The sequence below is a fragment of the Pelophylax lessonae genome (genome assembly GCF_965119305.1).
Source record: "Pelophylax lessonae genome assembly, chromosome: 7".
Lineage (NCBI taxonomy): Eukaryota > Metazoa > Chordata > Amphibia > Anura > Ranidae > Pelophylax > Pelophylax lessonae.
The window spans coordinates 214,175,953-214,203,677 of record NC_138774.1 but is presented as its reverse complement, the minus strand read 5'-3'; the positions used below and the strand labels follow the sequence as shown (position 1 = coordinate 214,203,677).

Below are 27,725 nucleotides of genomic sequence, written 5' to 3'. Positions count from 1 at the left end.
GTATATAGCACACCCTGCAGCAGCAAAGCATACCTGTCCTTTGTATATAGCACACCCTGCAGCAAAGCGTACCTGTCCTTTGTATATAGTACACCCTGCAGAAAAGCGTACCTGTCCTTTGTATATAGCACACCCCGCAGCAAAGCGTACCTGTCCTTTGTATATAGCACACCCTGCAGCAAAGTGTACCTGTCCCTTGTATATAGCACACCCTGCAGCAGCAAAGCGTACCTGTCCTTTGTATATAGCACACCCTGCAGCAAAGCGTACCTGTCCTTTGTATATAGCACACCCTGCAGCAAAGTGTACCTGTCCCTTGTATATAGCACACCCTGCAGCAAAGCGTACCTGTCCTTTGTATATAGCACACCCTGCAGCAAAGCGTACCTGTCCTTTGTATATAGCACACCCTGCAGCAAAGCGTACCTGTCCTTTGTATATAGCACACCCTGCAGCAAAGCGTACCTGTCCTTTGTATATTGCACACCCTGCAGCAAAGCGTACCTGTCCTTTGTATATTGCACACCCTGCAGCAAAGTGTACCTGTCTCTTGTATATAGCACACCCTGCAGCAGCAAAGCGTACCTGTCCTTTGTATATTGCACACCCTGCAGCAGCAAAGCGTACCTGTCCTTTGTATATAGCACACCCTGCAGCAAAGCGTACCTGTCCCTTGTATATAGCACACCCTGCAGCAAAGCGCACCTGTCCATTGTATATAGCACACCCTGCAGCACTCTGGTTTTGGGTCACATGACCTTGAGCCATGGCAGGGGTGCACTGGGGCTGCTGACAATAAAAAAAAAAAGTCTGTGATGAAAGTGATAAAAACTGTAGTGACATCAGAAATGCTATGAGTCAAGTAATATTGAACCAATCACCATAGCTCCTTTTTGTAAACTGCAATACCAAAGATCCCCAGAACACTTTTCATGCTAGCCAGGAAAAAAACTGCACTGCTTCCGGTTAAAAGTTTTGTGTTGAATACCCAAGCAGTTGAAAAAGTTTTTTGCTGGCTAGTAGAAGAGTGTGCCAGGGAACTTTTATTGCTCCGTGTATTGGTCTGCCTATGCACTCCATTCCCTTTTAAAATCGATCTGATCAGTTGCATTTCTTGCTTCAACTTTTTGCAAAAACAATTACAATTTGTATTTTCACATTTCTAGCCTGATGCTTGTCTGCGTGATTAGGGAGGCCCTACCTTGTCACTCCGAACAGCAGCTTCAAAAGACACCTTTATCTTTGTGATATTTTCACAACACAAGCCTAAGTGATGGCTACACCTGTCATTTCTGGTGTCCAATCATCAAAATGCAAAAACAAACGCTTCAATGAAATGCAAGTCAGGATCATCCGCAAATACTTATATGTTAACCAGCAAATAATTATCCCCAGGGCTTGCCACCCAGCGTAAATGTTGTAGGAAACCTGTTATAAGAGCATGTTACAGCTGAAGGTGTTCTCTCATTGCCCAATTTCAATAGGTAGAGCTAGATCCAGAGCAGACATGGCATGGCACGCATTTAATAGACATGATGCAGAAAAGTGCTCACTGAGTCAATGGTCATGATGGATCAGAGGTGTGCTCACTGAGTCAATGTTCATGATACAGCAGAGATGTGCTCACTGACCCAATGGTAATGATGCAGCAGAGGGTGCTCACTGAGTCAGTGGTCATGATGCAGCAGAGGTGTGCTCACTGACTCGAAGGTATTGATGCAGCAGAGGGTGCTCACTGAGTCAGTGGTCATGATGCAGCAGAGGGGTGCTCACTGAGTCAATGGTCATGATGCAGCAGAGGTGTGCTCACTGAGTCAATGTTCATGATGCAGCAGAGATGTGCTCACTGAGTCAATGGTCATGATGCAGCAGAGGTGTGCTCACTGAGTCAATGGTCATGATGCAGCAGAGGTGTGCTCACTGAGTCAATGTTCATGATGCAGCAGAGGTGTGCTCACTGAGTCAATGGTAATGATGCAGCAGAGGTGTGCTCACGGAGTTCTTGTTCATGATGCAGCAGAGGTGTGCTCACTGAGTCAATGGTCATGATGCAGCAGAAGTGTGCTCACGGAGTCAATGGTCATGATGCAGCAGAGGTGTGCTCACTGAGTCAGTGGTCATGATGCAGCAGAGGGGTGCTCACTGAGTCAATGGTCATGATGTGGCAGAGGTGTGCTCACTGAGTCAATGAATGGTCATGATGCAGCAGAGATGTGCTCACTGAGTCAATGATCAGGAGGTCAGGATGCAGCAGAGGTGTGCTCACTGAGTCATAGGTCATGATGTAGCAGAGGGGTGCTGACTGACCCAATGGTCATGATGTAGCAGAGGGGTGCTCACTGACCCAATGGTAACAATGTAGAGGAGGGGTGCTCACTGACCCAATGGTAACGATGTAGCAGAGGGGTGCTCACTGACCCAATGGTCATGATGTAGCAGAGGGGTGCTCATTGACCCAATGGTCATGATGGAGCAGAGGTGTGCTCACTAACCCAAAGGTCATGATTCAGCAGAGGGGTGCTCACTGAGTCAATGGTCATGATGCAGCAGAGGGGTGCTCACTGAGTCAATGGTCAGGGTGCAGCAGAGGTGTGCTCACTGACCCAATGGTCATGATGCAGCAGAGATGTGCTCACTGAGTCAATGGTCAGGATGCAGCAGAGATGTGCTCACTGAGCCAATGGTCAGGATGCAGCAGAGGTGTGCTCACTGACGCAATGGTCATGATGCAGCAGAGATGTGCTTACTGGGTCAATGGTCAGGATGCAGCAGAGATGTGCTCACTGACCCAATGGTCAGGATGCAGCAGAGGGGTGCTCACTGAGTTAATGGTCATGATGCAGCAGAGGGGTGCTCACAGAGTCAATGGTCATGATGTATCAGAGGTGTGCTCACTGAGTCAATGGTCAGGATGCAGCAGAGGTGTGCTCACTCACCAAATGGTCATGATGCAGCAGAGATGTGCTCACTGAGTCAATGGTCAGGATGCAGCAGAGATGTGCTCACTGACCCAATGGTCAGGATGCAGCAGAGGGGTGCTCACTGAGTCAATGGTCATGATGCAGCAGAAGTGTGCTCACTGACCCAATGGTCATGATGCAGCAGAGATGTGCTTACTGAGTCAATGGTCAGGATGCAGCAGAGATGTGCTCACTGACCCAATGGTCTGGATGCAGCAGAGGGGTGCTCACTGAGTCAATGGTCATGATGCAGCAGAGGGGTGCTCACAGAGTCAATGGTCATGATGTATCAGAGGTGTGCTCACTGAGTCAATGGTCAGGATGCAGCAGAGGTGTGCTCACTCACCAAATGGTCATGATGCAGCAGAGATGTGCTCACTGAGTCAATGGTCAGGATGCAGCAGAGATGTGCTCACTGACCCAATGGTCAGGATGCAGCAGAGGGGTGCTCACTGAGTCAATGGTCATGATGCAGCAGAGGGGTGCTCACAGAGTCAATTGTCATGATGTATCAGAGGTGTGCTCACTGAGTCAATGGTCAGGATGCAGCAGAGGTGTTCTCACTCACCCAATGGTCATGATGCAGCAGAGATGTGCTCACTGAGTCAATGGTCATGATGCAGCAGAGACGTTCTCACTGACCCAATGGCCATGATGCAGCAGAGGGGTGCTTACTGACCCAATGGTCATGATGTAGCAGAGGGGTGCTCACTGACCCAATGGTCATGATGTAGCAGAGGGGTGCTCACTGACCCAATGGTCATGATGTAGCAGAGGCGTGCTCACTGAGTCAATGGTCATGAAGCAGCAGAGGTGTGCTCACTGAGTCAATGGTCATGAAGCAGCAGAGGTGTGCTCACTGAGTCAATGGTCAGGAGGTCAGGATGCAGTAGAGGTGTGCTCACTGACCCAATAGTCGTGATGTAGCAGAGGTGTGGTTACTGGGTCAATGGTCATGATGCAGCAGAAGTGTGCTCACTGGGTCAATGGTCATGATGCAGCAGAAGTGTGCTCACTGGGTCAATGGTCATGATGCAGCAGAGGTGTGGTCACGAAGTCCATAGTTCTGATACAACAGAGGTGTGCTCAACTGGGGGAGATTTACTAAAACTGGAGCACGCAGAATCTGGTACAGCTGTGCATATTAACCAAGCTTCAAGATTTTGTTGTCAAAGCTTAACTGAAGAAGCTGAAATTCAAAGCAGATTGGTTGCTCTACAGAGCTTCACCAGGTTCTGTGTGATTCCGGTTTTAGTAAATCTCTCCCATTGAGGCAATGGTCGTGATGCAAGCAGAGGTGTACTTACTGAGTCAATAGTCATATTGCAGCAATTGTGTGTTCACGGAATGAACTAGCAAAATGGAGCAGAGGTGTACTCACCAGGGGATATGATAATGCAGAGGCATACTCTGCCCAGGTACTGGTGTCGCTTCTAGAAACTGGCCAATGGCAGCTTTCAGCACATAATAAGAGTCTCAGTTGTGCCACAAAACAGTTGTGAAAGGTTCACTTTAAAGTAATGAGACAATCATCCCTCACCTACTGTGTTGCAGGATTCGCTCACATTAATCTCAGTCTTCTCAGGTAGAAATGGTGATTCAAATAGCTTGCTGAAGTTTCCTGTAGAAATTCAATATGTCATTGTACAGAGTTAGACATTAACATTAAAAACTCCCTCTGCTCTAGTAGAGGGCAAGATTGGTAAATTTTCAGTGAGCAGAGATTTTTAAATGATTGCAATTTTTAACCAAGAGTAATTTATGATGCAACTTTTACATTTTTAATTATTTTGTTTTATTTTTTGATTATTGTATTTTATATACGCATTTTTAAATGCTTCGCTAAAATAAGAGAGACATTTGACAGATTTCAAATCAATGTTGACATATTCATTATTAAGAAAGGATGCATATTTTATTATTTCACATTTAAAGCCATGTTTTCTCCACATCTATATTGTGGATTTTGAATATGAATTAATAAAATATGTAATCTTTATTATTAATGTGTCAGCATTGATTTGAAATTCGTCATGTTGCCTCTCATTTTACGGCAGTATCCTAGGATTAGAATGACACAACAAAAGTTATACTGAAGACATCCTGCGTACATATTGCTGAGATGTAGGAGGGACAATAATGTAAATAAATGCTGACATTTTAAATGCTCCCTGGAGCCCATGGACTGCTCTTAAATGAAACAATATACTGTTGCTGTATACATCAGGATTAGTTCTTTGGAGAATATTTAAAGGATAAAAGCATCACAAAACCTAATGAATATGTAAACCCAAAAATTGCTGATATGTGCCTGCTGTAACATGTACTTGTATGAAAAAGTATCCTGTTCTCTATGTATTGCTTCCTTTGTGTGAAATCTCTGGCGATCCTGCCAGGCCCTCTACTTTTCTATTAAAATCTAACCACACTAAGCATGAGAACACAGCATGGTCAGTGTTCTGGCTGTGCTGTGACTCAGGCTACTCTTCTCCAGTGATTAGTCTTCTGCTAACAATCCCCCTACACAGCCATTCACTGGGAGGCTCATTGTGCTGCAGCCCCCCCCCCCCCCAGCTCCTTATGCAGCTGAGAACAGAGGGTATGTGATCACATATAGAAGGGGGGAAAATGTATTTACATATATTTTAAATGAGTGTTTTTATTGTGCCAGTTTGATGAACAGTAGGCATCCTGACCACCTGAATCTTTATCTTCCTATCTTAGGTCAGTTTTGCGACTCTTGTGCAGTATTAGTTTGAAAAAATCTTTATTTATGCATATAAGAAAAGCATAACAGTGTATCAAGAGGTACAGAAGACTCAAATAGACTCCCAGTATTGAAAAATACAACAATTATCAAAAACCCCATTGCCTCAGCAGAGGCACATGTCCTTAGGAAACTCAGGAATACATTGCAAAATTTGTGCCAAATTAGTTTGATGAAGGGGAGCTGAGAACCCCTGAAACATGCTGTTTTTTTTTTTTTTTTAACCTCTAGCCAAGAAAAATAAACTCTTACTGAACTTTTAATGGACCCTCATAAATACCCAGGTTGTCAGGGAGAGGCCTCTAAAAGTTGGTTTACAATTTTGATTTTTCACTTACCCTGATGTCCAGGACTTTACCAACACATTTTCTACAATAATTTTTGCCTATGTATTAGGAGTATCTGGGACCTATAACCTCTATAACACCCAGTTCTGGCATGTCCTTTAGATTATACAAAAATGAATAAAAAACCCAAGGGCATTTAGGTCCAGGGGGCACAAAAAACAGTTAATTCATTGCTCCCCCCCAGCAGCTCTCCCCTGTACTCCAGCAGTGGACTGTCCCTCAGCATTCTCAGATCGAATGCAGGGCTATGGGCTCTGTACTGAACTTGATGATGTCAGAGGACCTGCAATCACCAGAGAAAATGGAAGAAGCTGCAGGGAGGGACCAGTCATACAGCTTGGAGGAAGCTTGTTTGAGCAGGGGATCGGGCAAGGATTGGGTCTCCAACCTTTTTGGTGCCAGGATAGGGTTATAACAGGAATCTCTGTGCAGTCAAACATCTTTGCTAATGATCTGGATTTACAGATCATTAGCAGAGAGGTTTGACTGCACTGAGACTCCTATGGAATCCTATGGAATGGTGGATCACTGCACAGAGCTCACCAGGCTCCTGCATCCATTCATCTATCCTCACCTTGCACCTGGGAGAAGGTGGGTTTTTGCAAGTCCTGTATGTGTTTGTCGTGCTCTAGGGCATCAGAAGGAGGAGAGCAGCTGCCACTTATTGACGGGGGGTGGAGCTTCACTCGCTCGCCTGCTGCTCATCCCCTGCAGTGCGGCTACAATGCAGGACTATTATATTCAACTGCCACACAGCAGGGGGTGAGCGGCGGGCGAGCCCTTCAAGCTCTGCCCCCTGTCAATAAGTGGCAGCTGCTCATCTCCTTCTGATGCCCCGGGGCACAACACATACAGGGTCCCCGCTGCCGACCAACAAGAGGCGGAGCTTGGGCAGCAATACAAGTGGCCACCAATAGAGATCGAGCTGCCGGCAACCCCCCGCCGCACGGCCCGGCCCCCAACAGGTCATGGACTGGCAGCAGTCCATGGCCCAGGGGTTGGGGACTCCTGCCCTTGATCTAAACCAGCATTTAACCCTTGCAGTGCAGGGGCAACCCCACTGCAAAGAAGAATTTTTCTTTTCCCTGGAGTTCAGTTTTAAAGTATATCTGGTCAAACAGCTTTTTTTTTTTTTCAACAATTTTATATTAAATTGAAAAGGATAGCATAACAACAAATATGCCCACACAGGGGCAGGTAAACATTCACCGCAGTTTGAATGAGAGCCAGCATAAAGCCATACAAAACATTAGATTGGGAATCCACAGTTTGTGGACTCTGAAGAGGTTAGAGTTTCCTGCATCTGAAAGAGGAATCAGGGAGAAAAGCAGTACAGAAGTTGAGAGTAATCAGGCATAGAGGAAAGAGAGAGGGGAAGACAAGTAGATGGTCCCCCACAGACTCGGGGACAGGTCAGACAGCATGTTAGAGTGGGGCTCTGGAACGAGCATGCACCAGTGCCCCCAGAGCAAAATGGCTTGCTACTGGGGGCACTGGCTGAAGACAAGGAGCCAAGAACGCCAGTGGGGGGGGGGACACAAAAGTGGGGGGGGGGGCAAACAAAATAAGAGAAGGTTTGGGGCTGCTCTGTGCAAAACCACTACAAAGAGCATATATATGACATTTTTATTTATTTTTTTAATGAGCCTTTAATATCACTTTAGGTAAGAGAGTAAGGAAAATACCCTCCAAAATAGCTGTCCCGTGAATAAATGTCTATTTTGGAAGATTTCCCATCTATACCTGTTGTGGTGACAACTCAAAATTTTGGATTTACACTCCATTTCATTCCAAATGACACTAAAGATAAGAATATTTAGAGAAAGTTAATCTTCTTAACCAGGAAACAGACCACAATCAGAACAGTAGTTCTATTCCCTCATTACTCTATCCAAATCTAAACAAGTTTGGTCTTTAGTTAAACTTTAAAAGAATATTCTTAATGTAAGCGAGGATTGCCTTCTCAGTAACTCTGCTGCCATGACTAGGGCCCCTGTGATCTTTCACTCACCTTTGCATCCGGAAGACAGTATAAGATCATCAAGGGCCACAGTATCTTCCTTTCCTCCAACAACACCTTCAATGGTAATCTGAGATAGAAAAAAGTGGTCAAAAAGAAGAGCTAAATATATTTAAAAAAAAAAAATTTGAATTGGTCAAATGGTTTAATGTCATAGGCAACAAGGGTTGTAAACACTACAGCTGTCCCTAATTGCTATTTCAAGATCGACCAATCAGCTGCCTTTACATATTAGGCCCAGTACACATGGGCTGAAAATCGGCCAATTCAGCAGGCACAAGCAGACTTTCGGTCTGTGTGTACAGCTCTCTGGTAATCAGAAGCTAGTCTCACGACCGACTTTCTGTCAAACAGGCATGCTGGAAAACCAGCATCTGATCAGCACCAATGGCTGCAAGCGCTGATCGGTGTATTTGGGTGCGGGGGTAGTCCCCCTGTCAGTATACAATTGTTGTATTAAGATGCAGTGCTCTATCAGGTTTTTTTTTCGTTCAACCAATAAATGGATTTTTGTAAGATCTTACCGTAAAATCCTTTTCTCTTAAGCTCATTGACAGACGTAGTCTTCTTGATTCTCAAGAGCTGGGTTATGTTGTCTCCGCAGGAGTAGGACTAGGCAGAAAGACAAAACGTTCTGGCTCCACCTTAGGGGCAGTCCCTGAGGGTATATCCTCCCTCTCTCTGCTACATTGAATCAGTTCTGTTCTAAAGCAGTAACAGAGAATTTAACCCAACCCAACTCAATGATAGAGGGGCGGGTACTACGTCTGTCAATGAGCTTAAGAGAAAAGGATTTTACGGTAAGATCTTACAAAAATCCATTTTTCTCTATCGCTCATTGACAGACGTAGTCTTCTTGATTCTCAAGAGCTGGGACATCCAGAAGCAGTGCCACAAAATGAGGGGTGGGATTGACAGAATCAAAATCCAATCTAGAAGGCCCATCCGGAGCCAACCAGAAGTATCAAAGGACTCATCGAGTAAACAGATGAGACCTACCCCACAAATCCTCGAGGTAGACCAACAGTCTCCTCAAACAGTGGCCTGCAGGAACCTTGCAGCCAGAAGAGGCATCTGATGATGCCATCACATAAACCTTATACAATATTGTAAAGGTATGAACCGACTACTAAACAGTCGCCTTGAAAACCTGAACCACTGACGCCTGATGGCGGAAGGTCCAGGAAACTCTAAGCGCCCGAGTAGAATGCGCCTTAACAGGGAACGGGGGATCCCGACCCTTAGATAAAATAAGCCTATACCACCGTCTGTCTGATCCATCTAAAGATGGTCGCAGCAGAACAGGCAACCCCTTCTTAGGGCCATCCGTGATCACAAACAGTGAATCCGTCTTACAAATTGAATCCGTAGTATTCAAGTATATCCTGATCGCCCGAACTACATCCAAGGAATGCCATGCAAATTCTCGAGGATGATTGGGCTAAGGACATAGGAAGGACAATACACTGTCCTTATTCAATGAAACTTTGAAACCACCTTAGAAGGAAGGATGGATTCGGATGAAGAACAACCTTATCCCTATGAACCACCAGATCTGGGGAACAACAGGATAATGCAGCCAGTTCTGACACCCTGCGTGCAGAAGTGATAGCCACCAAGAAGACCACCTTCTGGGATAAAGTAAGCAAGGGAATCTCCCTGATATTTTCAAAGGGAGGTGTCTGAAGAACCGACAGCACCAAATTAAGATCCCAGGATGGTAACGGCGCGTGCACTGGCAGAGCCAGGTGTCGCACCCCCTGGATGAAATTCCGCACCAAGGAATGAGTAGACAAAAGCTTCTGAAGAAGATAGCAAATGCTGAAACCAGACCCTTGATAACACTCAAGGCCAGCTTCTGCTCAACTCCCTGTTGCAGAAAGCCAATATTCGGACTACCGAATAAAGATGTAGATGGAACCCAAGGGATTCACACCACCCAATATAAGACTTTCATGTACGATGATAATCTTTCTGGAAGTCGCTTTCCTTGTTTTAACTAGAGTAGGAATAACTGAAGCTGACAATCCCTTGTCCTTCAGCACCTGGGTCTCAATAACCAGGCCGTTTAAAACCAGCGATCGTAAAGCAGGATGGAAGATCGGTCCCTGAGACAGTGAATCCTCCCTGAGAGGAAGTCTCCACAGGACGTCCGCCACCAGTCTGACCACGTCGGCGTAACAAGCTCGACGAGGCCAGTCCGGAGCTACCAGGATTACTGGAATTCCTTCCTCCTCTATCCTGCGAAGAAGTCTTGGCAGTAACCCAAGAGGAGGGAAGGCATACATTAGCTGGTATTGCCCCCACGGGGCGATCAGTGCGTCTGCGGTTTCTGCTAGAGGATCGCGGGAGCGAGCCACGAATCTCTGACCTTTCCTGTTGAATCGAGATGCCAACAGATCCATATCCGGGGTGCCCCATCGTAGGCACAACTGGTGGAAAACGTCTGGATGGAGGGACCATTCCCCCTGATCCAGAGTCTGACGGCTGAGATAATCTGCCTGCCAATTCTCCACCCCCGGAATGAACACCGCAGAGATTGCTGGAACAAATCGTTCCGCCCAGCGAAGAATGCAAGCCACTTCTTTTGGCCGCTTGGACACTCTTGGTGCCCCCCTGGTGATTGACATAAGCCACGGCCGTGGCGTTGTCCGACTGGATCCGAACCGGGCTGCCCTGGAGCTGCTCGGTCCAGTGAATCAGACAAAGTCTGATCGCTCTCAGTTCCAATACATTTATCGGTAACCTGGATTCTTCCGGGGACCAAAGTCCCTGGACAGATAACTGACCGAGAATTCCTCCCCATCCGGATAGACTGGTATCCGTGGTCACTGTCGTCCAATATATTGGCAGAAATGACTTTCCCTGGCTGAGCATCGGAGACCGAAGCCACCAGACCAGAGACTCTCTGGTCTGTTTGCTCAATCGGATCTGATTGTCCAGGGATTCCGGATTCCGATTCCATCTGAGAAGAATCTCTTGCTGAAGAATTCGGGTATGGGACTGGGCAAATGGGACTGCTTCGAAGGAAGCCACCATCAACCCCAGAACCCTCATGCAAGTCCGAAGGGAAGACCAGCTGTTGGATAGTAACAACTGGACTGCTGATTGAATCTTTCGGAGTTTCCCTACCGGAAGAAAAAAACTCTTGTCCTGATTGTGTCTAGAATTAGACCCAGATATTCGAGCCTCTGGGTGGGAACCAGAAATGACTTTTGCTGGTTCACCAGCCACCCGAATTCCTGTAAAGAAATCATAGTCATTTCTATGTTTTGTAGCAAGGTCTGAGGAGACTCTGCATGAAGCAGAAGATCGTCTAGGTAACCAAGGATCGATATGCCTCTTTGGCGCAGAAGTGCCAACATTGGGGCCAACACCTTCGTGAAGACCCGCGGAGCCGTGGCGAGACCGAAAGGTAACGCCACAAACTGATAGTGGTTCTCTTCTACGGAAAAGCGCAGAAACCGCTGATGTCCTGCGAAAATGGGAATGTGAAGATATGCGTCCTTGATGTCTATGGACACTAGGACATCCCCTGGATGCAGAAAGGCTGCTACTGTGCGAATGGACTCCATTCTGAATCTTCTTATGTTGACAAAAGAATTGAGTGCCCTTAAGTCCAGAATTGGACGCACTTTGCCCTCTTTCCTGGGTATTGTAAATAGGTTTGAATAAAACCCTTGAAACCGTTCTGTCCAAGGAACGTGGACTACCACTCCTTGTTGTAGTAAATCTGTGACTGCTCTCCGCAGATCGTCTAAACGATCCGGGGATAGTCGGCTATTGGAAGGGAAGAATCGCGCCGGTGGGAGAGATCGAAACTCGATCTTGTACCCTGACCTTATGACTTCGCAAACCCATCTGTCCGGGATTCTGGAAAGCCATGGATCCGGGAACCGGCGAAGACGTCCCCCCACCCCAGTTATGGGTGGGGGCGCACCTTCAGGCTTTGGACGGTTTATCTTCAGGTCTAGAGGGGGCGGGCTTTTGCTTGCCCGACCAACGACCCCTGACGCCTCCTGCAGGAGCTTTGGAGGACTTAATTTTTTCACCCGCGGGACGAAAAAACCTCTTGTGAGCAGAAAAAGAAGGCCCTCGTCTTTGACGAGTTCCTTTACCTTTAAAATTTTGCGGTAAAAAGGTGCTCTTTCCACCCGTGAGATCCTAATGATCTCATCTAAGTTGGCTCCAAATAGACGCTCTCCTAAAAAGGGGATATTAGCCAATGCTTTTTTGGAACCTTGGTCGGCTAACCAACCTTTTAGCCACAGTGTACTGAGACAGATGCTCGCGCCAATAATGAAGTGGCGTCTAACGCCGCATCACACACAAACTGTAACCCCTGTATCATTTGTTCCAACAAATCTGATACCGCCTGAGGGACCTCTTCTAGGTCCCGGCGTAACCACTTGGTCCATACAGTTACAGCCTGCGAAACCAGACCAATAGCAATTATTGGTCTGAAAGCTGATCCAATCAAGGTAAACATGGTGCGAGACATAGCTTCTATCTTGCGATCCACTGGATCTTTAAAAAGACGGAGCGTCTTCTAGAGGAATAACCGTGGCTTTATTCAATCTAGCAATTGGTGAATCCACCACAGGTGGTTCTGTCCATTTCTTAATGAGGGTTTCCTCAAACGGATAACGCCTGTTAATGCGTTTAGAAATAGTAGAAATGCGTTTTGGCAGACTCCATTCTTCTTTGATTGGATTGCCAAAACATTTGGGCAATGGAAAAACCTTCGCCACTTTGATGCGTTTTTTAGTCCCAAAAGGGATTTCAGTTTCAGCTATTTCTGACGGAATACCCTGAAATCTTAAGGTTTCTTGAACAGATACAATGAGTGCGTTTACCAACGCTTCCTCTCTGGCTATGGCTGATGCCGAAACATCCTCCTCACTGTCTGAAAAGACAGTACACGAGACACCAATACCAGATGAAGTACCTGCAACTGCAGAAATAGGCTCAGAGTCTGAATCCGAGGTTACAGATAATAAGGGGTTAGGCGGGGGTCGCTTACTTGCGCCCTGTCCCTGACAAGCCACTTCCACCCGGGACACAAAAGTTTCCATAATAGCGGACAATGATTCAATCGTCAGTGGGGTGCTGGAGGATCCCGCAGACCCCTCGAGGGGATCCGGAGGAGATACATGAGTGGCAGGGTCCATGTTAATTCTGGACACATTTTCCAGAAAACACAAAAAAACTTTTTTTTTTTTTTTTTTTTTAAATAGAAAATACCTTTTTTTTTTTTTTTTTTTATGTGTCTCCCCCTAGCGCAATAGCGCCCCTCAGAGTACCTGCTTCTCGATCCCACAGAGAGAGAGAGAGGGACCCCCAAGGCTCACCAACCGATGCAGTGAAGTTTCCAACCAACTGCAGTCAGCGTCTGTCTTTTACAGACTGGAAGGAGCTGTTGCTTTTTCCCGGGTAGAAGGACGTGGCTCCGCCCCCTGTGTACGCCTTCCGGCGTTCCCAGCTCTCCACGAGGTAGCTGGGCTCATGAAACATGGCCGCCCCCATACAGGAGACATTAGACTCCAAAAACATGGCGGCCGGCGTGACCTGAGGACATGCATGCACCTGGTCTACGGCAAAATGGCGGCGGACCGCCAAAATCGTTTTTCCCAGCACATCCACCTGCATCTCTGCTGAGTGGCGATTGATTGATCTACAGGAGATACACTACAAATAAGGTAGGATTATACCTCCTATGTCTGCTGTAATGTTACAGTCTGCTGGGTAGAGTGTTAGCTCTCAAACCAAGTCCACTTCCCACAAACACATGCTGTATTACAAGGGGGACTTGTAAGTATCAGATATATACTGACCATATATGGAGGGGCCCATAATTCATACTGCCTCATAACGAGGAAAGAAAAAAAGGGAACGTTTACTCACCATACCGAACCGACAGGCACCCTCTCTTCACAATACCCTCTCCACCGGGGTGGGGGCTCAACATCCAGCCCGTCGCCCGGCCCCGCATACTTACTTGAATGTGTCGCGGCCGACCAAGCGCAATGCAATGGTCTGCGCGCGCTCGTAGGCCGGCTGGGGTGACCACTAGTGTCGCCCAGTCCGGCGTTTTTGCTTGAAGATCTCACAGGAAAAACACTGGAGAAAAAACTACCTAAAAAATATTTCTTCTAAAGAAAAATTCTTGCCAGGACCAAAAAGATCCCAGCAAGGAACTTAGGTCCTTACTCCTGACTAGACAGAAAAAAACTGATTCCCTGTAGCAGAGAGAGGGAGGATATACCCTCAGGGACTGCCCCTAAGGTGGAGCCAGAACGTTTTGTCTTTCTGCCTAGTCCTACTCCTGCGGAGACAACATAACCCAGCTCTTGAGAATCAAGAAGACTACGTCTGTCAATGAGCGATAGAGAAATCCAGCTTTAGTAGATGGGAAAAGAAACTGTAAATCAAGAAAGGATTTTTGATTGCTAAAAAGTATTTAGAAGGAAAAGTATATAATATAGTAAAAATAATTGCATGCATGGAAGCCATCTAGGTGCATAATATAGATCACAGACATACAGTATATGTTGAAAGAGTGGAGTGTCCATATGTTTACTAATATATGACAGAAGAACTGGTATATATGACAGAAGGCTTCTGGTTATTGTATAAAGTAAAACTTTGGATTGCGAGCATAATTCGTTCCGGAAACATGCTTGTAATCCAAAGCACTCTTATATCAAAGCGACTTTCCCCATAAGAAATAATGAAAACTGAGATGATTTGTTCCACAACCATTTATTCATAAATCCTTTAATTTATACTCCATATGAAAAGATTATAGCAATGTGATGGGTTGTGTAACCATAAAATGCCCATCCACAAATGGCGCCTCCACAAGGGGATTAGAAGCAAAATCCAGCAGGAGCTACAGAGTATAAAAGAGAAGAGAGGCACCTCTAAATGTAGCAATATGGTAACATTTAATAGAGGTTCAACATTTAGCAACTCACATGGTTGGTGATTAAAAGAGGCACATCTAATGCTGGCCATACACTAGCCGAAAAATCATTCAAATTCATTTTCGAATTAGGAACATCCGGCCGTGGGAGCAAATTACTTTACCATCAGGTATTTTGATTGATAAATCGTTCAATGGACCTAAATGAATCAGTTTTTTGTTCATATTGTCACATATGCCTAGTGCAAACATTTTGCCTGAGAATCACATTAACCTTTCAATTTATTGTTCGTTCGGCAGAATTTTCCAAACTGTTCCTTAGATTTTTCAGCACTGAAAAGTTAAAACCGATTTTCTATTTGTGCTCATTAACTGGATGAAAAAGGAACCCACAGACCAAATGACAGATTTTCAAACGATTGTTTGGCTAGTGTATGGCCAGTATAAGTATGCAGGCCTCCGGGGTAAAGCTGTCCCTTTAGACCATCTTCCCCACTGCTCGTGGAGCGCAGTGTGAAAGGGATGACGCGGATGGCGGTGTGGAGGGCGGTCTATGGGGACAGCTTGACCCTGCATACTTAGATGTGCCTGTATTAATCATCAACCATGTGAGTTGCTAAATGTTGAACCTTCATTAAATGTAACCATATTGCTACACTTAGAGGCGCCTCTCTTCTCTTTTATACTCAGTGACAGACACTACTTGTATATCAAGACTTCGCTTGTTTATCAAGTCAAAATTTATAAAAATTTTGCTTGTCTTGGAAAACGCTCTCAAACCAAGTTACTCTCAATCAAAGTTTTTACTGTATTTTGCATGTACTCTGTTGGATTTTGTCACCTGTTCTGGGATCCAATAAATGCGGATCTCTGAAAAAGAACCAAATTGCTGCAGGAAATTAGTTTGGATTGAAGGAGTTTGTGTTTCATACTTTTTGGCATACTCCTGTTTCCACAACAATACTAATTACACCAAATTATTAGTCCTTCATTTTTAAAGTGATTGTAAAGAATTAAAAAAAAATAATAAACTTGGCATACATACTGTACCTGCTCTGTGCAATGGCTTTGCATAGAATAGTCTTGGTCCTCCTCTTCTAGGGTCCTCCGCCAGCGCTCCTGGCTCCTTCCCTCTTCCAATTGCTTCCATAGCAAGCTGCTTGCTATGGGGGACTTGATCCTGAGCCAGGCTGTGTATGTCCATTGAAACACGCAGCGTGGCTCAACCCTATCCTCCCTCCCTTCCTCACAGGCTGTGATTGACAACTGAAGTGTAGAGAGGAGTAACACCGCTCAGGTGAGTCTGTGTCTACTGTGTCCAAGGAGGGTGTTGGACCTCAGCTCGCCACCGCAAACAGCATAAATGAAGAAATTTGTCTCACACCACCAGGAAATTCAGTGAAGAAGAAGATTTTATAGCACATGCAAAGGTACAAGGTACAGCAGGATGGATATTGTAGACGCCAGTGGTGGCTGGTGCTCAAATTATTTGGGGGGGGCGCAAACAGAAAAATGCAATAGACATTGCTTTGCGGCAAAAAACGCGGAAAAAATTCACATTTTTTTTACATAAACATAGAGCATGCATTGAGATCAGATTATATTCTGTACTGGTTACATACAGATCCATAGAGCCTGCATTGAGATTAGATTATAGTTTGTACTGATTACATACAGATACATAGAGCCTGGATTGAGAGCAAACTATATTCTGTACTGATTAGATACAGCTACATAGAGCATGCACTGAGATCAGATTATATTCTGTACTGATTATATACAGACCCCATAGAGTCTCCAGATCAGTAAACTTCCACTGACTCTACAGCTGCTGCAGGTGCCATCTGTCACATGACTTTCTAGAATTCATTGCAGGAGCTGCTCTTCTGCTTTTTCTGTGACATGCGATGAGCCCTGTTTAGTGCTCTACCCTCTAATATAGTGTGGATTCAATCTAAAGGGTTGATCAGAACCCCCCTCCCAACCCCCAGTGACAGGGGACAGGGCACGCACATGGGCGCGAGGGGCCCCTTACCTGCTTTGCTGGCTGTAGAGGGGCCCAGGGGGGATGGCGGGTGCCGCTGGCTGCAGGGAGCGCTGAGATCTGCAATCACAGAGTGATGCCCGACCCAAGCACCGCCCCTACAACGTCGGACGTCCTGATTGGTCCAGGCTTGACCAATCACAGGACGGCAATCGCGAGTGGGAGTGTTCGGGGCGCATCGCTCTGCGCCCCAAGGACACTCTAAAAGGCAGCCAATCGCCTTACAAGAAAAGAGGCACGTGATGCCAAAACCCCCACCCCTCCCATAGCCAGCAATGTGTCCGGGTGCCATATTAAAAGGTACACTTTTTTTTATGCTGATTTTACGGAGACTAGCCTTGGGGGGCAGCGCCCTTGCGCCCCCTATTGACCAGCCGCCACTGGTAGACGCCTTTCATACGAATTCCACATGCTTGTTCAGTGCATGTGAAATTTGTGTGAAACGCGTCTACCATATCCATCCTGCTGTTCCTTGTACCTTTGCATGCGACCAATTTCTTAATTTATGTGATCGACAACCCCCGCTGTCAATGGTTCCCACTGGTGCCTCCATGTCTAGTGAATAAGGGAGAGCGCTGCTGCTCCTGGGCACAGCTCTAGATCGAGATCAGGCTCATATAAAAATAAGTGTAGGGGGGGACTGAGCACAGCAGGTTTGTTTACCTTAATGCAGCGAATGTAAGGTAAAGAACCTTCTGCCTTTAGAACCATTTTAATATTTACGACGCATATTTAATTGAGTAAAGAAAAGATTACTAGAAAACTCCCACACTCACCATACATAAACCAATCTGACCAGCAGCGGTGCCAAAAAGTTTTAACCAACCTTGCAAAATTGTGTAATAATAAATTGTACGGTGCTAAGAAAAATATATTTATTAGTCCTGGTCATAATAAAGAATGAAAGCACATGCAGTTCTACATTTCCTTAAAAGAGACACTGAATATTCCTTTTAGCCATATTTATATCCCACTGACAAAGCAATACTTAACATCTCGGGAGCTGGAAGACAGAAACGAGTAAATCAAGCGGTGTGTAAGGACTTCTCTCGAATGGGAGGGGGTCTCTTAAGGTCAAGCCCAGAGGGCCTTAGGAGAAATGAGGGCGAATCATTACACAAATCTGCTTATTAAAATCTTGTACTGACACATGCGTATTCGTATATCGCCACACACACTCATCTCTCGAAACCACAATGGTAACCTCATAATACACAATTAGCCAGTGCTTCTTCAGCAGTGTTCAATCATCTAATTAAGTGAGGGTGTTGAAGACCTGATCCCAGTCCCTGTAGGTATTAACCAGCCTTTGCCCATTAGTCTCAGTATAGCTCAAAGGGTCTATTATTACCTCACCACCCGCTCTCTTTGGTGACAATCTGACAATAGAATTCCGATTCACTTCTATTCCCAAATGCACTCACTTCACACCCAATCTGCACAGATACCTTCGTATCTGCATGTATGTAAAAGTTCAGGAGACAAACCACTGGCACATTAGAAGACAAAAACAGAGCGCCTCTAAGTGCAGTATTTATTAGATGGATGTGGACACAATAGTGTAAAACTCACATGGTAATAGACATAGGTAGGCTTGTAACAACACCGACAGTACATCAGGTTTAAGATGTGGATCCAAAGGTCCCAGAGAGATGAAATTCTGTAGCCGGTACGGTGTTCTCCGTCGACGGGAAGAAGCTGGCCGAAGGATCTTCCGTCTTCCGGGTTCGGCTAGTGTCCAGGGACCAGGCTGGAATGCATCGTATGCTGCGTGATGTCACCGGAGCTGGTGGTGACACAACGCGTTTCAGAGCTCGCGCAAGGCTCACAGTGGGCGTGCGCGCTCTTTTTTCAAGTTTAGGATCTAGGTCTGGACACTAGCCGAACCCGGAAGACGGAAGATCCTTCGGCCAGCTTCTTCCCGTCGATGGAGAACACCGTACCGGCTACAGAATTTCATCTATCCGGGACCTTTGGATCCACATCTTCCACCTGATGTACCGCCGGAGTTGTTACAAGCCTACCTATGTCTATTACCATGTGAGTTTTACACTATTGTGTCCACATCCATCTAATAAATAATAAATACTGCACTTAGAGGCGCTCTGTTTTTGTCTTTTATTGTATCTACCCACAGCATTGACTTCTCTGTGTTTCGGAGCCAGCCCTTGCAGCAGTATTGAACTTCCCACTCTCCTTATACAGTGACTCTCATTGTGGGACATTGTTTTTATTTTATTTTAATTGCATTTTGGACTTGAATATATACAGTGCATTGCGAAAGTATTCGGCCCCTTGAACTTTTCGAACTTTTGCCACATTTCAGGCTTCAAACATAAAGATATAAAACTGTAAATTTTTTTGAAAAATCAACAACAAGTGGGACACAATCATGAAGTGGAACGAAATTTATTGGATATTTCAAACATTTTTAACAAATAAAAAACTGAAAAATTGGGCCCCTGTAAGCCTACTCCTCAGAGCGCTTATTTTTTTCCAAACCACTAGCACATGGTTGGAGACTTATCTGGAACTTGATGAATCAGGCAAAGTCTTGAAAGGAAACACAATGCTGATCAATGTATCCCACGACATAATACTGAACATGCAGCCATCCTATAGAGATATGCGCACTGAAAGTGTAGTTATTCCACAGTGGCTGCTTTGCAAAGATAGTTTCAGACAGCTAGGAGTACATGCAAATATTTGGCAGGCTACGTCTATTTTTTAGAACTATCATCTGGGGGTAGATGTAAGCTAGAAGAATAAAGTCCCTCCCTAAATTACCCAAAGAGGTTGAAACATAACATGAATATGGAAGTTAATTTACTACGGAGCAAAGCATCCTGAAAGCGGAGTTTGAGAAAGCCTGAATTAGCCTGGGCTGAGCATTACCACGGTGTACCACCATATGAAGCCAATCAGTAGGCCCCAAAGAAAGAAGCCACACTTACAGTCCAAAGCCGAAACATCAGCGTGCATATTTGTCAGATGACTAATACAAAATCTAGTCGGGGAACAACCACCATGACCACCAATTAGCACTGGTTTTCTCAGCTGAATTAGCACCAGCTCTCTCCTACTGAGCTGCATGAACTAAAATATTACCTCTCTTTATAATATATGAGCTCTCTTCTCTCGAAGGTGAAACTGGTTGACCATCATTAGGTACCCCACCCCCTCCAAGACTGACTCTAAACGCCATTTCTGAGTTTTAAAGCCACCAAACCATTCTCTAGATTACCTTTTTTCTGCCTTCAGGTTTTTTTCTCGGGGTGCCTTGGCAAAATGCCTAAAAATTGCCCAAAAACTGTATACATGCCAGCGGGTGGATCAAATTTGCCTTTTAGTTACACAAAGCCACAGGCTTTCATTGTGCACCATTACAACCTTCCAGATGTCCTAGCAACCAATAATGTCATTGGTTGATGAGGGGGGATGTCGGACACCTAAACAACATTCTTGTTTTTCCCTCTTTGTCGTGTGTAGGGATGACTAAGTGATCTTTTTGGTCACCTAGCTATGCTCCATTTTGTATGGATTGCAGCCATTTTAAAGACTGATCCTATTATGTAAAAATATTTTCTACATGTATACAATTTGCATAGTCATTATAAATCACGCTACGTGACAAACTACAAGTAATCATGGTTCTCCTTGATGTACCCAGCACCCGCAAGACTTATCTCAAGAACAACAGAACTGACTTGTGCAGCTTTTAACTTGCCAATGACGTAGTGTTTGATCTTAATCTGGCTGTGTAAAAAGGTATAAAAGCAAAAGCTAACGGGCGGAGTCCCCTAGTGGTCTTCAGACTGGTAAGGGGACCCCCCACACAGGTGTATAGTATGTGACAAATAAAACCATATCTGATTGGAACCTACTCACAGACCATTGCTGCTGGTTTTTCGACGCTCCCTAAACAGCCAGCACTGGGGTAACATTAGCTAAGTGAGGGAGAGAAATCAAGAAAGAAGAGAAACACTGGAACACTAGTCAGTACCAGGTGTATTTGCTTTGGGGGAATAAATCACCTGTAATATTGGGTACCCTACATGAGTGGATGTTGCTGCATTATGTGAAACTATTAGTTTAGTCTTTAACATTTTGGAATGGGGTGCCTCAAGATTGTGCATCATTTTAAAGTGTGCCTTGACTGAAAAAAAGGTTGAGAAACACTGGTCTATATCATCTGCCTGCAATGAAAGCCTGTAGAAAGTGACCCAAACTACTCTGGATTCTTCAGATGCAAGAGGAGAACATAATTTAAAAGAGATTGTGAAGGCAGAAGGTTTTTTTATCCTAATGCATTCTATGCATTAAGTTAAGAAAAAAAAAACCTTCTTTGTGCAGCAGCCCCCATCATACTTACCTGAGCTCATCTTAATCCGGCGATGTTGCAGGAGTGTCTTAGCTGCCCGGGAACCCTCTCCTAATTGGCTGAGACAGCAGCGAGGCGCAATTGGCTCCCGTTGCTGTCAAAGTCAGCCAGGTCACGGCTCCGTGTCTGAATGGACACACGGAGCTGTGACTTGGCTCGGGTTCCCCCACAGCAAGCTGCTTGCTGTGGGGGCACTCAGCAGGAGGGAGGGGCCAGGAGCACAGAAGAGGGACCAGAGAGGAGGAGAATCCAGGCCACTCTATGCAAAACCAACTGCACAGAGGAGGCAAGTATAACATGTTTGTTATTGAAAAAAAAAAAGAGAGACTTTACATTTAACCACTTGCCGACTGTCTAATGTACATATACTGCGGCCGGTCGGCTCTATTACGCAAAATCACATATCTGTATATCATTTCATGCAATAGCTACTAGGGGGGACTGGTTGGACAGAGGGGGAGCCAATTAGTTGGTCCAGAGGACCTGATGTCCGCCGGCCACCCTCGATTACTCCCGAGAGAGGCAGAACGGTGGTCTGCCTATGTAAACAAGGCATTCTGACAGGTGAGAAGATAGAAATCTTCTGTTCATGCTAAGCAGGAACACAGATCTCTGTTTCCCCCCAGTCAGAGCACCTCAGTTAGCAAGCACCCCCTAGGGACACATTTAACACATTTAACCCTTTGATCATCCCTGGTGTTAACCCCTTCCCTGCTTGTGTCATTAGTACAGTAATAGTGCATTATTTTAGCACTGATCACTGTATTGGTGTCACTGGTCGTCAAAAAAGTGTCAGTTAGGTGTCCTATTTGTCCGCCGCAATGTAGCAGTCCTGCTATAAGTCGCTGATCGCCGCCATTACTAGTAAAAAAAATAAAATATATAATAATATCCCATTGGTAGACACGATAACCTTTCCGCAAACCAATCGATAAACACTAATTGGGATTTTGTTTACCAAAAATATGTAGAGGATACAGATTGGCCTAAATCGATGACAAAATTAGATTTTTTACATTTTTTGATTGGATGTGTTTTTTTAAAACAGAAAATAAAAAAAAAATATTGTTTTTTTAAAAACGTTGCTTTTTTTTGTTTATAGCGCAAAAAATGAAAACCGCAGAGGTGATCAAATACGACCAAAAGAAAGCTCTATTTGTGGGAATTTAAGGACATCAATTTTATTTGTGCACAGCAAACCCCAACCGCGCAATTGTCAGTTTAAATAAAGCAGTGCCGTATCGCAAAAAAAATGGCCTGGACATCAAGGGGGTAAAACCTTCAGGGGCTAAAGTGGTTAATTTGCTAATACAGATTACAGTTGTTTTTAGGACATAATCTTTCATGATCATCATGGATCCTCATTACCATTCTAGCAATATTGAAATTACTACTACCTGTTACAAATTTCACAATCCGTTGCCAGATATTTTCAACAATTGGACACAAAGGAGAGGCAGTGGTAGCACCAGCATCTCCTCTGCAGCTACATGCCTTGATGTAACAAACCAATGACAAGAAATGTAAGGGGGCCCTTTTTTACTAGCCACAGAATTCTAATTTCAAAAGACCCTTCCTGACAGATCACTAATGTAAGGGAGACCTAGACCTTCTCTATTGACCACCAGCATAACAGACCCTTCTCCACTGACCACCAATGCAAAAAGGGGTTCTTCTCCATTGACCACTTAGGTAAAGGGGTCCTTCTCCACTGAGCACCAACGCAAAAGGGGTTCTTCTCCACTGACCACCAATGTAAGGGGGTTCTTCTCCACTGACCACCAATGTAAGGGGGTTCTTCTCCACTGACCACCAATGTAAGGGGGTTCTTCTACACTGACCACCAATGTAAGTGGGTTCTTCTCCACTGACCACCAATGTAAGGGGGTTCTTCTCCACTGACCACCAATGTAAGGGGGCTCTTCTGCACTGACCACCAATGCAAGGGGGCTCTTCTGCACTGACCACCAATGCAAGGGGGCTCTTCTGCATTGACTTCTAATATAAGGAAGCCCTCCTCAACTGACCAACGATCTAAGGAGGTCCTTCTTCATTGACCACCAATGTAAGTGAGCCCTTCTCCATTGACCATTAAAACTGAACTCCAACTTTCTTTTCATTAGAACTGAATGCAATGATCCATTCCAGCATAGATCATACCCCTGTATCATGTTGATCTGTTGTCTGCAGATCCTCTGATATTCTGGGTTTAGTTGTTGCTTTGTACCATGAGACACTCTGTATAGTCTGCTGTAGACTGAGACCCTTTCACAGACACTTTCTGCTGCATCGCTAGCCTAAAAAACCTTTGTAGTCTTTCAGACTCTACAAATTATGTAACTTCCTTCACAGCTCTGATGGTGGGAGGGATTGAATACAACCTAATTAGCATTCAATCCCGCCCAGTCCCACCTATAGGAAGAGACCAAACCCCTGAAGTCCCACCTTACAGATCACAGCATTATTCAAAATCAAATAGGAAACGCCTTCATACACAGCCTGTTCTGATAGTTAGCTGTGCTCCTGCTGGGCAGGATTGAATGGATCACAATTAGAATTCAATCCTGCCCAGTTAAATATGTTGACCAGTGTGAACAGGGAGAGTCCCTACCCTCAGATCCTACCCACCCAGAGCCCTGCTCTCTGTGAAGTGATTAATTTACATATGAAGGAAAAACCTTCATAATAACCTCCCCTAGCCCTTCCTCTTTAGTATTGCAGTAAGCCATTATTCTTTGACACATGAGGAGTTATGACAACGTTATACCTGCTTTGCAGACTGAAGAGTGATCTACATTCGGATCACTCCTCAGAGATCATTTTGAAAGGCGGTCAGAAGGAGTTGTATCACCTCCTCATCACCTATTTTAAACCCCCTACTGCACTGCAAAAATGCACATTGTGCGCAATTGCAGTGTGGCTCCATTCAGTATAATTGCTTGTTGTCTGGCAGGTAGTAGTGCCCACCAAGCACAACAGGAGGTATAGTTCCCACCACAGCCATGAAGCAGAGTATCACAGTTGCATGTGTTCACCCCCAGCCACTGCCCTCCTTTCAGCTAAAGGGGGAGCAGTTGGGGGGGGGGGGTAAAACCATGCAGTGTGCGTCTCTGCTCATAATAATTTTAGTGAATTTGGTAACTACACATACACTTTACAACAACCAAAGATTTGTGTGTGACTAAGGAGAGTTGTGTGTGTAAACCCTATATACACATTACAAATCATGGCTTCAACAAAGACAATTTGCTGTTTCTCTGTTAAAAGGTATAAGATCAGAGCAGAAAAAAACATGATCATGTGATCAGTCTTATATCTGTGTACCCTTTCTAGCTAGAATAGCACATTTCTTGTTCAAGAGATTGTAAGTTTGTAAGGTTACACTCCCTACTGTACAGTCCTCTGTTCACTAAATAGAAGAATGGGTTTTGATTGGTGAGAGCAGAATTCCAATACTCTGCTTTCACCACCAACCTGAAGGCCCAGAAACAACCACAGAAACTTTAGGACCCACCAACATCAACTCCCAGAACTGCAACAAGTGACTCCTATAGCCCACCCTGAAACTTCAGGGGCTCAAAGGATCATGGGACATGTAGTATCAGTACTGGTAAAGGAAGGAAACAGGAAGTCAGAGCACTTTGAAATTCAGCCAGGAGAAGGAGTGACATCACAGACCCAGAAACCCGCTTTATACAGCTAAAGTATGTAAGATACACACAAGCTGACATTGGGGATGTGATTCATTTACATGCACAACTCATCTGTTGTTTTGGGGAGGAAAAGCCAGAGTTCTTCTTTAACCACTTCCCGCCTGCAAGACGTCATATGACGTTCCAGACTTTGAGTGGGGCTATCTGAATGATGCCTGCAGCTACAGGAATCATTCAGATATCTTCTTTTACAGCAAGCAATTCCCTCAAGAGTAAAAACAATGTTCAGCTGCTTGATTGTTTTTACAGGCAGTGGAAAGGGACAACCCCCGCCACCCTCTGGAATCTGCTGGCGCCAGGAGTTCACCATAGAGAATACCACAAGCCAGATGGTTCCCGGCAGTCTCTATGACCTTTCAGGGGCGGGCGCAATGTTATGACGTCATGGCCGGCCTCAGCAGTTACAATCACTGCGGTTGTCTCGGCTTGAAAGCCGAGATCGTTTTTGTTTTTCATCTCAGACTTTGCAGCCTAGAGGCGAGACTTATAGACTCCAGATCTCGCTGTAAAGAGGACCTGTCATGTCCTATTCCGATTTCAAGGGATGTTTACATTCCTTGCAATAAGAAAAAAAAGTGATAAAAAAATGTAAAAGGAACTGTAAAATAGAAAAATAAAAGTAAAATAAACAAAAAAAAAATGAAAGCGCCCCCATCCCCGCATGCTCACTTGCAGAAGTGAACGCATACATAGGTCGCGCCTACATATGTAAACAGTGTTCAAATCACACATGTGAGGTACTGCCGCAAACTTTAGAGCAAGAGCAATAGTTCTTGCGCTAGACCTCCTCTAACTCTAAACAGGCAAAATGTTAAAGCGTCGCCTATGGGGATTTTTATGTACTGAAATTTGGTGCCATTCCACGAGTGTGTGCAATTTTAAAGTGTGACATGATAGGTATTCATTTACTCAGTGTAACATCATCTTTCACATTATGTAAAAGAATCGGGCTAACTTTAGTGCTTTGTTTTTTTTAATGCATGAAACTTTTTAAAGAGGACCTGTCATGTCCTATTCCTATTACAAGGGATGTTTACATTCCTTGTAATAGGAATAAAAGTGATCAAAAAAAAATGTAAAAGGAAAGCGTAAAATAGAAAAATAACTGCCCTCTCCCACTCCCTGGGGGTTTGGGATAGGCTGTCGGGCAGGCGCTCCTTTAAGTCCCTCCATGCTCCGCTGGCGCCCCTACTGGGCAACCCTTTGTTTCCGCCGGGTCTGACCCCGGCAATGTTTGACTGGTGGACAAACAAGGGGCTTCTCAGGTTGGTGGATTTATGCGACCACCGAGGACCATTTACCAGGTCCGAACTGCAGGAGAAGTATTCCCTCCCTAAGGGGGAGTACTTTCGCTACGCCCAGATCTCCCATTTTGCAGCCTCCCTTAGGCGAAAAAGCAATATCACTACCTCCACACCAATGGAGTATCTTTGCCGCACACTAGACAAGCAAAAAAGCTACATATCTACGATTTATACTATACTCCACGGAGATGACAGTAAACTGCCATACATGTTACGCTGGGAGGAGGATCTGGGAGAGTCTCTGGACAGGGCGTAATGGAATGCTTTAGCACAGTTTAACTCTAGATCCATACTTAATACTTCCTTGATAGAAGCAAACTTTAAGGTGTTTTTGCGTTGGTACATGGTTCCGGTCAGGTTGGCAGCGGCGGTGAGCACTGCATCCCCCAATTGTTTTCGGGGATGTGGCCAGGCGGGCACGGTGCTCCACACGTGGTGGACTTGCCCGAAAGTCCGCAGATTTTGGATCCGAGTCTACAATTTTGTTTACTACTTGACTCAAGTTAATTTAACGAAAGACCCCCAAAATGCCCTTCTGGGTACCCCAGTGGAGGGAACAACTAAGCCCGCTAAGCGCCTCATTGCCTTTGTGTTCACGGCCGCCAAAATAGCCATAGCCCGCTCGTGGCGAACCCCCGTGGTGCCATTTGAGCTATTGAAAGCCAAACTGACCTGGATCATGTTAAATGAACGGATGGTGGCAATATTGAATGATAGGATGCGCATGTTTGATAAAACTTGGGACCCCTGGATAAGGTACCTGGCGGGTCCCTCATAGGGGTGATTGGGTGCCTTGGTAGCCTTGGATGAGTTGTTGTTGGGGGAATTTCCCCCGGTGGGGAGGGCGGGGCCTGGGTGTCGACCCTCGACCCTTTATTTCTCCATAGCCACTGATGTCTCTTTCTTCTCTCTCACTCTTCCATTCCTGCTGCCCTCCCCTGCTGTTTCCTCCTTTTCCCCCAGTCTGGTCCCTTTCCCTCTATCTATTTTTTCTCTTTTTTCTTAATTTCTGGTATTTTTTGACGGTGCGTTCGACAGGCTGTGCCCCCCACTAGTGGAGGGTTTGATATAGGGGTCGGGGTTGGGGTTCGTCCCCTCTGGAAGGGCGCAGTGAGTTCCCGTAGGGGCGCCATTGGGGGGGGCGGGCCCGGACCGTCGGTCCTGTAGGGTGTAATAGCGGGGGCGCTGTCTGTCTGTCTATGTGTCGCTATGCTTTCACACTGTTGGTTGGATGCCTAACTTAAGTTTACATTTTAGGTTACAG

The 27,725-nt window shown here is 45.3% G+C and overlaps 1 protein-coding gene across 1 annotated transcript in view; it reads right to left on the bottom strand.

Moving 5' to 3' along the window:
• The window catches only part of MAMDC4 (MAM domain containing 4), a 182,578-nt gene that overhangs the window by 116,242 nt on the left and 38,611 nt on the right, over nucleotides 1-27,725 (bottom strand). Inside the window, exons 11-12 of the mRNA XM_082264287.1 lie at nucleotides 8,086-8,164; nucleotides 4,501-4,581 (exon numbers count right to left, since the gene is read on the bottom strand). Of these exons, the coding sequence (XP_082120413.1) occupies nucleotides 4,501-4,581; nucleotides 8,086-8,164 (160 nt within the window). The remainder of the gene's footprint in view (nucleotides 1-4,500; nucleotides 4,582-8,085; nucleotides 8,165-27,725) is intronic.